At 44.5% G+C, this 10110-nt stretch overlaps 1 protein-coding gene across 1 annotated transcript; it reads right to left on the bottom strand.

Moving 5' to 3' along the window:
- Window positions 1-399: 399 nt before the first annotated feature.
- On the bottom strand, window positions 400-1038 carry LOC119304956 (blue copper protein 1a-like). Its single transcript, XM_037581624.1, has 2 exons — window positions 861-1038; window positions 400-740 (listed from the first exon to the last, which is right to left on the bottom strand). Exons 1-2 carry the CDS (start codon window positions 1036-1038, stop codon window positions 400-402), a joined length of 519 nt encoding a protein of 172 aa, XP_037437521.1.
- Window positions 1039-10110: the final 9072 nt, after the last annotated feature.

The raw sequence follows: 10110 nt of genomic DNA, 5'->3' as shown, positions 1-10110 counted from the left end.
TCTAATTGTAAAGCCAAGCAGGCTTTGGAAAGTTAATATCTGTACACTGTTTGGGACGCAAATAAATATAATTAAAAACTCTCTTTGAGGGTTTGTGTTGTAAAAACAAACATGATTAAAAAAATGTTGCAGAAAAATATAGAGAAACCATGTTCAAGGGAGCAATATGATATGCACTGTTTTTAATTACTGCACTAATAGAAGAACACTCACACTTTTATGCTAAGCAAAAAAAATATTGAATCTTCGACCGAAGAAAAATTCAAGGGCTAAAATTCACAACGTATAATAACAACAATAATGCTGATACCACATGAGAAGCAGCACGACCAAACATGACGCTCTCGGTGGGTGAGTGGGTCACATATGTAGTAGAAACCTTGCCGATGGAGTGGGAGCCTAGAGCACGAGCAGGGCCACGGCGACCGCGGTGACCACGGCAACCGCCTCCCCGAAGCGCGCCTCCAGCTTGCCAGCGGGGCTGGACGGCGGTGGAGCAACCAACGGGGGCTTGGGTTGGGGAGCCGGTGGGGCGGTCTCGAGGACGGTGATCTTGAGCTTCATCCCCCTCTTGCAGTGCTGGTCCATGCCGCAGAAGAACCACCGCGGTCCGGCCTTGTCGAGCGCGACCCGGTCCAAACCGGAGGTCCAGACGACGGCGTTGTCCGGCTGGTTGCAAGCGAGGAAATCCGGCCCGCCCACCTCCACCACGTCGTGGCCAGCAGTCCCGTACTCGAACACTGCGATTGACATAATTAGCATGAGGGATTGGCAGGCAATTTCATTTGTTTCCCGTCGCAGAGAAGAAGAAGTGATCAAGCGTGCCAGCGGAAGGAATGGTTCAGTGGTTATGCATTTACCTAGCGTGTCGCCGACCACAAACTGTTTGGTCTCAGCCCAGGCCGTGTAGTTGAAATCGAGGGCCCAGCCCATGTCGTCGCCGACCACGTGTTCCATGGCGACGGCGAGCCCCGGAAGGAAGGCGATGGTGAGGGCGGCCACGGTGATTGCGACGACGAGCGTCTGCTTGGAAGTCATCACCGAGTAAGCAGCTAAGCCTAGAGAAATGATTACAATAGCTTTCTTGACTTGTGTAATTTGCTTCTAGCTCTGGCTTTGCATGTAATATTTGGAGGGACAGAGCTCGACAATCACTATGGCACGTACGTATACGTAGTTATCACCGTTGCCATTCGGCGCTTCTTGTCTCTGGCCCGAGGTAGCGACAGCAGCTGGCCAGTGGTGGCAATTGTATGGCAGTTGAATGCGTCCGCGTGGCGCCAAATGTGGTGTATTAAGTCTGCATTGGTGTAATCGGTGCAGATGAATGGGCGGAACAACACGAGAGCATCTACCGCCGGATTTGACAAATCCAACTCCTCCAACTCCCGCAGCGCTCAAATAATGCATTTCACATCCGGATATCTAGAAACCTTAAATCCATATTATTACATGCAACGTAAATTGATTTTTAAGCGGGGCTCGTCCGGCTCCGCCATGTCCATGTTCGGCGGTCGGCTGCGCTTCCAGAGTGTTGGTCCTGTCGCCGGGAAGATAGAGGAGGGCATGGGCCACGACCCGGCTTACAAGACTCAAGGCGCCGCCGTCTCGGATGCCATACTCACAGAGTAGATGATGATCTCTTTGTTCTGAGGCGGCAGCCTTTGGGCTTCCTCAGCGTTCAGCAGTGAGAACCCTTTCATGTCGGGGCTGTAGCCCTAGGCAATTTTACGTCATTGGCTTTGTTCACCTAAGAAAAATTGCACGACATGAGGGGACACATCACATCATTAGCAGTATGCATATGTTTTGTAATATCGGAAATATATATACACCCCATGGGACATGGAGATCCTTAGCTTGGTCTCAAATGAGCCCGAATGAATAGTAAAATCAAAAAAATGAAGAAAAAAATTCAAAATTTGTTGACTTTTTTTGTGGCAAACATTAAGAAACGTTTTGTGTGCTTACAAATTTTTATCTTGGAATCACTTTCATGGAAGTTGTGGTTAAAAGAACAAAATTGATGCTCCCAAGATGCTACTTTTGAAAGCATTTTGGAGCGCAGATTTTATCTTTTTTTCCCATGACTTCCAAAAATGTGATATGATGATAAAAAATTGCAAGCACGGGAAATATTTCTTAATGTGTGCTACAAATAAAACTCAATTTTTTTGATTTTTTTAAAATTTCCTTCAATTTTACTATTCATGCCAAGAGCATTTGAGCTCGAGCTTCGGTTAGGACTTTCGCACCTCATGCACCTATTTTCATAGTACTAATGTTTCTTCTTTTATCACACTACTACTCTGCCCACCACACGTCGCAACTACTGGAGTTAGAGAGAGTACAATAAGGTGATGTAAGCAGGTTGTAAGGACTAAAGTATTATATTTTTACTGAGTTGGATGAGAGAAGAGAGGGAGAAGATAAGCGGACTGTAGATTAACATCCAGCTGCAGATACATGCTCCAAGAAACATTGTGAGAGTGTATTAAGGTGGACCATATATTAATAAAGTAAAGTACTTTTGATTAATGAGCTTCTATACATGCTGCCTATAAATGATGTGGCAACTGGTTGCTGGCTATACTAACCATGCTCTTATCGGAGATATAGGAGCATTAATGCGGCAATAGGCAGTAGCTAGCTCTAGACTACAACACCAATCTATATAATCTCAGTTTCATTTGACCTTGCCAGATTATACTCTCTCCTCTACCAACATATATACGTAGTTTCATGGCATTGTATGGTTTGAAGTTGTGTAAGCTCAAAACTCCTAGGTATGATTAGGAATGTGAAGCTTCAGAAATACCAAGGGAGGCGCCTTGTACTCAAAGTTCTGTCACAGGACACTCAAATGCAATTCTTTCTTTTCCATCTCACTCTGCGTAGCAGAAGGAACAGGGGCATAGCTACGACCAGGCCAGCAGGGGCATAGCTACGAGATGAGGCGTCGAATGTGTCATTTTATTGTCACTCTTCTACTTAGAATCGGATGGGTAATCGGGGCTTACGTTCCAGAGTTCGGTAGAGATGTTTATTCTCTTGTTTGGTTAGCAGGAATTCATGAGGTACAGTCAAGGGATGACAACTTGAGTTACGATGAATGTTTTTTTCTTTTGAAAGAACAGCAGGAGCTCTGCCTTTGCATTATAGATGGGAGGAGATATAGAGTTACATGGTACAGGTAGAGGCGGCAAAAGTGCCCCACGAACCAAAGACAAAACTAGCTCTTGAAACAGAGAGCTACAGAGACAAAAAAGTGGACACCATCCTACACCCTGTTCCTACCCAGCCACCTGAATGGAAGGACGGAAGGCCTCGTTGAGCATCTTGAAATCTTCTTGAATGAGATTCACCAAGGCTCTTGGCGTCATCTCAGCATTTTCAAAAACCCTTCTATTCCGTTCCTTCCAAAGATGCCAAGCAATGTATGCCGAGAGGGATGTTTCCTCGGCAGCCTTGGATTGCGCACCACGATGAATGGTTTTGACGTTCTGTTTTATCAGTTTCCTCCCAATTCAGTACACCTCTCATGCTATTAAAATGGTGGGACTTAGATTCTAAGCTCCCATTTCCATTTCACTACACCTTTCATGCTAGTAAAATGGTGGGACTTAGACTCAGCATTATATTATGCCCATCCGCTGTAGTTGCTACTCGCTACTAGCCTACCAATACTACAAGGCTTGAATGGAATTATGGAAGAAATGCTGATCAAGGGTCTTCGTTTCCTTTCATGGATAGGTCTAAGGACATCTCTAACACTGAAACGCAATTTTTCTCCGGTATTCTGTGGACATTGATGTCGGAGGCCGCCATATAAAGATGTAGATATTTTGACACACATATATTTAACAACAATTAAAACCAACCAGACAAAATTCATGCAAACACAGCGGAATTCATTCAAGTTCGTTTATATTTTGACAGTTTAACAAAAAAAAACTAGAAGAAAATCTAAACCCTATACCAAACAACCACCTGGTACGCGTGCCGCCCTGCCATTGCCGTCCGTGCTGTCGTCATCGTTGTGGTCCCTCCAACGGCAAAACGGCGTCGGAGGGCCGTGGCAGCCTTGTCAGGCGGCTGACTACTGCTCGAGGATGAGTCACTTCGCCTTGTGCTGCACGCGATGCGGAGTGCCGCCACGGCCACTATAGACGTTGCCTTCAGAGCCCTGGCAGCGGCCTTGCCGCGACCGGCGTTGGCGGAGCAGTCACTAAGTGACCACTCCTCGCCAATCTTGGCGAGCTCGCCGTCAAGGCGGCGGCAGCGCCTGGTGGCAGTTTCCGTGGTGGTCACGAAGCGGCCGAGCACCCATGCGGCCCGCAGGCAACACTTTTGTCTGGTTTAAAAACCAATCACGCCGAAGAAATATTGCCAGATAGCTCTTTGTTTATGTTTTGGATGGCCCGCAGGCAACCAAAAAACTTTGTGGTGCCAAAGAGACATGGCATCTCAGTCCGAGTGTCTGTGCAGTGCCATGTGTACCTCCTGAAGGTCGAAACATCAGTGGGATTCTAATAGGTGCATATGGTGGCAGATGTTTTGACGCAGCTGCACGAAAGAAACAAGCTGAGCCATGAAAAAAGGGCATCCTTCCAGACACCGCCCATTCCGATATAGCAGTGTCGTCCAAGAACAATCTCAGATATTGAGTATACTTCAAAGACAGGACCAGAGCTCAAAATATATTTGTCCTTGTTGTTCTCAGGGCATGTATAGCAGTGTTAGAGATGTGGCGTGGAACAAAAGGGGCCAGTTGGATGAAACAAATTAAATAAACTAAGAAAATAGGAAGACCGTATTATGGACTTGTACAGATGGAAACCAGAGAGCTACATATATATAATATCAGGGCCATGTTTCTCAACAACTGTGCTCATGTATTTCCATCAATGATGCAATTAACTATTACCTAGGAAGTACAGGAAAGTACCTTTGAAACAAGTGTCTGCGGAGTTGGTCCACGAAATTGATTTGCTGAGTGAGAGGAGCCAACTTACTAATGAAACTACAATTCATATCTAGCTAGTTCCTACTGACCTCCAGCTCATGCACGTGGTTCCAGTTCTTGCATCACTCTGAGTTTCTTTGTACCGTACACAAATACCCTACGGCACATGTCAGCCTTGTGGAAGTCTTATAAATACAACTTCTAACATCCTTGTGATGAAGCTGTCGATTAGTCGAACTGGAATGTATGATAAGCCCAAAACCAAATAGAAGACATGGGTAAATATGTACCTTTGTAGGAATGAGGGGTACCAGGAAAGCCCACGGCAGTCTTCAGAAAGTTAATAGTTATGATTTACAATGTGTTGAGCTAAGGTTTCTATTTCCCTGATCTACATCAGAAGCATGCGTCGGAATAAATTGATATAGGAAGGTTCAAGGTTTGAGAACACTGGGGCCATGACAATTTTGAAGGAGCAAACTGAAGAAATGGAGTACTGTCGAGATAAATCACAACATGTGCCTTGCATTAATCATCAGGAGAACAATTTGTACATGTACAGAAGTGTTCAGGTCAACAACATGTAACACGTAACTCCTAAAAACTAGCCAACATGCGCATTAGAGATGGGGAGAGGTTGGCACTAGAACACGATATGAAGTTTCGGGTTACCGACCATGCCCTTGAACACATCTGGCGTACTGACCTTGTGGTGTAATATCATTTTAACCGAAGTTGAAACTGCACTCTAAAAGTTATAAAAAAGATAGAATTACCCTCTTATTATTATCACCTCGACTCCACCCAGGAGCGAATCCGCACAAGGTTTTTTTTTTTGCAATCCGCTCGAGGTCTGAGTGCCCTTTTGTGGGGTGCAAACACATGTCTACGTATGGACCTGCAGGGAGTACCCAACAGCAGTCCCCAAATGCCCACATATAAAAAAGCACAAAAAAAACAATCTTACGGGATTTTTGGACTTCCGAGCTGGGTTTCTGGAAGAAAAGTGAGGCCCAGGCCCATGACCAGGTCTCAAAATCACCGATTTGGACGTTGTCGTTCTAGAGGGGTTCTTTGTGCTTCACATCAGTAGTCAAATGGCCCTACAAATCCTACATATTTTCCGTGCCAACCCATCACTACATGAGATTACCTACTTCTAGATTCCTCAGCACCATTGCTTTCTTCCTTTTTCCTCTAGTCTCTCATTGTCTTTTCACGGACACTTATAATTCACGCACTCAGCACCAATCACACCGTATATTTCCCTTTGATCTCTATACGGTGATGAACGGCAGAAGAAAACATCCCCGCCAAAAAAAAACGGCAGAAGAAAACATGTCACGTAAATGGCAGGATCAGTGGGCTTCCTTAACACGTCAAAGCATCTATCGTCAGCATTACGTACAGGTGGCACCGAATTGGTTGAATGCCCATCTTTTGCCCAATGTGACAACAACTAATTTGAATTTTCAGTCAAGTTGTAAACGTTGGCCGAAAACTTGTTGTGTAATCTGGATGTTCACTCAGGTGGTAAATGTTGACTCGAAGTTAACCGAGAACTTGGTCCGTAATCTGGATGTTCACTTAGGTGGTAAACTTTGACCGGAAAGTAACCGATAACATGTTCGATAATCAGGATGTTCACTCAGGTGGCAAATGTTCATCAGAAACATATATCCAGGATTAGAAAGAGTGTGTGTATCGAGGAATGGATGAATGAAGTTATGGAGAGGTGCAGTTTAATTTTTATATTTATTTTGTTTGTTGTTTAATGTGTTGCTTTTATGTGACCGAAAGCAATTCCAATATGGCATGGTGTGTTTTTTTTGTGCGAAATCATTCTTGTGTTACTCAAAACTAAAGAATTGCAATCACTTCTGATGATGTCCAAGATATCCTCTGGGCCAATGCCAAGCCATACAAAACCGCGGCCTTGGGATATACCAAAGCTTGCCATAAAATGACTAGCACAGTTTGCACTACGATGAATATTGCATGGTACTATGCCATAAGACCAAACTAAATACCGAGGAAGATACTGAATGATCCTATATACATAAGCTCCGACATTTGCATCATGGTGAAGCTAATTTATCATCGCGAACATAATAATAGAAGGTTCCTTGAATTGTTATTTTTTTAACAATAGAATGGCTCATCATGGATTCTGGCTAGCTAAAACTATGTTACGTAAATATTCAATGGAATTTTCATGAATCTTAATTAACATCACTTTTTCACTATGTCCTCTACATTCATGGTGCAGACTTAAGAATTCTCAGCGTTTACACATGTGGCATGCATGTGTATCATTTAATTCTACAAGGGGTTCCCGACTGCAAGCCAATCATAAAGCATCGTCAAATGTTACTTACCTTTTCTCCTTGTAAACCCACACTCCTAAATAACTCCTAAACTCTTGAAACTATTTCTTACTCCCATGTGTCATATAAGCTTGATCCTCTCGACTAGAGCGCACCATTGTGTGAGTTATATCCATGTAGAGGCGGAAGGTTTTGTTGCTTTACTTCCTCAGAATGAGTGGCATCAAGAAGCATGCTAAGCGTCTCAACAACACGCGTAGTCCAAGGAGATATTCTTGGCGATGGGAGTGGGAAAGTGGCAGACACAAGAAAAGAACAACCCAAGTAAGATGGTACATCGCTAGCGGGTCCAAGAAACTGCGCCTGACAAGCTGCATCCAATAGCTTAGCGGTACAGCTTAATAGAGTTGCACACTACCAAACTTTTTTACATATGTGTTCAATTTCTGGTGCCGAAGATGAGAGCACCTTTCATGTGTTTGTGACTTGTACAAAGGGGAGGGCTTTGTGTATGGCTATGAGAGACGGTTGGAATAATCATGGGCCGAACATAACGGCAACAACAGAGTCATATAGGACCAACACTATGCGTACGCCAGAGGAGGCGGTGGACCAATTCAGAGATTATACTACCACCCATGCTGGGTAAAAGCTCCTTGGGCACCCATACAAACCATGTTTACTTTGCCTTACACAATAGTTGATACTCCGTTTGGTGCAGCGTATACCACGTATGAAGTGAATGTGTACAACGGAAAATAATCTGCATACTAGAAGAGTTTTTCCTATTAAAACTCAAATCATTTCTACATAGCCAAAGCGACCACAATAAGGGATATGCCCCCACCCTTATTAGTGCTCTGAACTTATTTGAAATGTCATCTAATCAATGACCAAAATATTAGTAACATACGCGAGAGGATACAAATTAGATGTTATTTCGATGACTAGACACTTATAACGTGCAAATTTGTACCGGAAAATAGAGGTGTTTGACTGTCACATCTTCAAAAGCTACGTTTCTTTCCTCCCCGTAGGATTCTATCAAGATAAATATCGACACCAGTTTTGTGGAGAGTAATAGGGCTGCTAGCGTGGGGTTGTTGGCCTTTCAGTATGACAGCACCACTGCAACTCCTGACAAAATGATGTCGATGTCTTGGATGAACAACTGATGGCCCCGGAAACCCGGTATTGCCAAGGAACCATTGGATATCTATGTGATGCCCTGAGAAGAAACATGTGCCCTGGTACACCGGCGTCCCCCGTGATGCCAATGGGTGCATTTCTTGGCATATTTCTTCAAGTAGGTGCTTCATGCACTTGAGAAAAGCCATAGAAACACAACAAGTTTCGATATATTTTCCTGAAACCGCACATTCCCAGCTTGCTCCCTCACCCAAGAATAATCTCATTTATCAAGTACTTAGAAGGAACTAGCTACGTCTGGACTAGACCTCAGAACAAAGCCTTATTATCATTATAATAGGCGTATTGTTCTTGTTGTTCTTGTGGCGTGTGTAAGAGGAGCAGAACAACGAGGCAATAGAGGGATGAAGTAAAAATGGAACAAAGGATCGTATACCCTTGAAAAATAGAAGGGAGCTTCGCATATATGAGGGCATGGTGTAACCTAAACAGAGCAAGTAAATTGATGATGCAATTGACGCACCCCAACTATTACTCCTTGAGAGTCAAGATAGTACCTACAAACTAATTGTCTTGGTACAAGAAACTGAATTGCTCTAGAATGAGCCTACCGGCCCCATGCAAGGGCGGTTTATGTTGTTGTTCCTACTCACATCCACCTCATTTACTATATACACCGCGGAAGAATCCAATTTAATAACAAAGGATAATCTTTTGAACCTACCATTTTTTCCTCTCATGCCCAACTTGGATATATACATGTCATGAGAGTATCACACAACATAATCGACTGCTGCTGGTGGTATTTGTTTCTTCTTTAGTCGTGTTACTTTTGTGTACTATTGTAATCAAACAACCATCAAGCACCATAGACGAGTTTTGCAGTGCCCCTATGTTGTTTATTAAAATGATGTCCTCTGCTGGCGCTCCTAACACTACAGGAATCAGATAATTTGCCGTCTGTGCCCTACAGACGGCAAAGACCAAAAAACAGACGGCAAAGAGTCTGCCGTCTGCAAGCTGACGGCAAAGTCAGACGGCAAAGATAACTCGGCAAAGAGCACTTTTCCGTCAGCTTTTTATGGGGCAGACGGCAAAGATTTTGCCGTCAGCCAATCTGTCTTTGCCATCAGCCGAAAAAATAACAGACGGAGAACAAAATTGTCTTTGCCGTCAGCCAAAAATACATCTTTGCCGTGAGCCAGGAAGATTACAGACGGCAAAGCGTATTTTTTTATTTATAAAAAACTGTACAAACAGACCAATTGCAGATGCCAGATGGTCAAACGCTTAGTCGCTTAGACAATATCCTCACATGCGAGGTTTTTTTTTCTGATATTCGTTCGCTTATGCCGTGGCTTAGTAGTCTTATTACAATCATCTTTATGTATATACAATAAAAAAGGTTTCATTACAGAGAGATTAGAGAGGGGGTCAACCAAAAAAACATATTGCAGTGGGTGCCCGCGTGGCATGGCAGAGCCACCCCATTGCCGGCGCGGCCAGCAGTGGGTGGCCGGCGCGGCACGGAGCGGCCAGCGGTGGCCGGTGCAGCACGGGCTGCGGAGGCCGTTGAGACACGATGCGCCGTGCGCAGGGACGATCGGGGACGAGGTCGGGTCCAGCGAGGCGATGGGCGGGGCCGGCGGGGGATGGGCGGGGCAGGGG

This window comes from Triticum dicoccoides, chromosome 5B (genome assembly GCF_002162155.2).
Source record: "Triticum dicoccoides isolate Atlit2015 ecotype Zavitan chromosome 5B, WEW_v2.0, whole genome shotgun sequence".
NCBI lineage: Eukaryota > Viridiplantae > Streptophyta > Magnoliopsida > Poales > Poaceae > Triticum > Triticum dicoccoides.
This window is presented reverse-complemented; position numbering and strand designations above follow the sequence as displayed.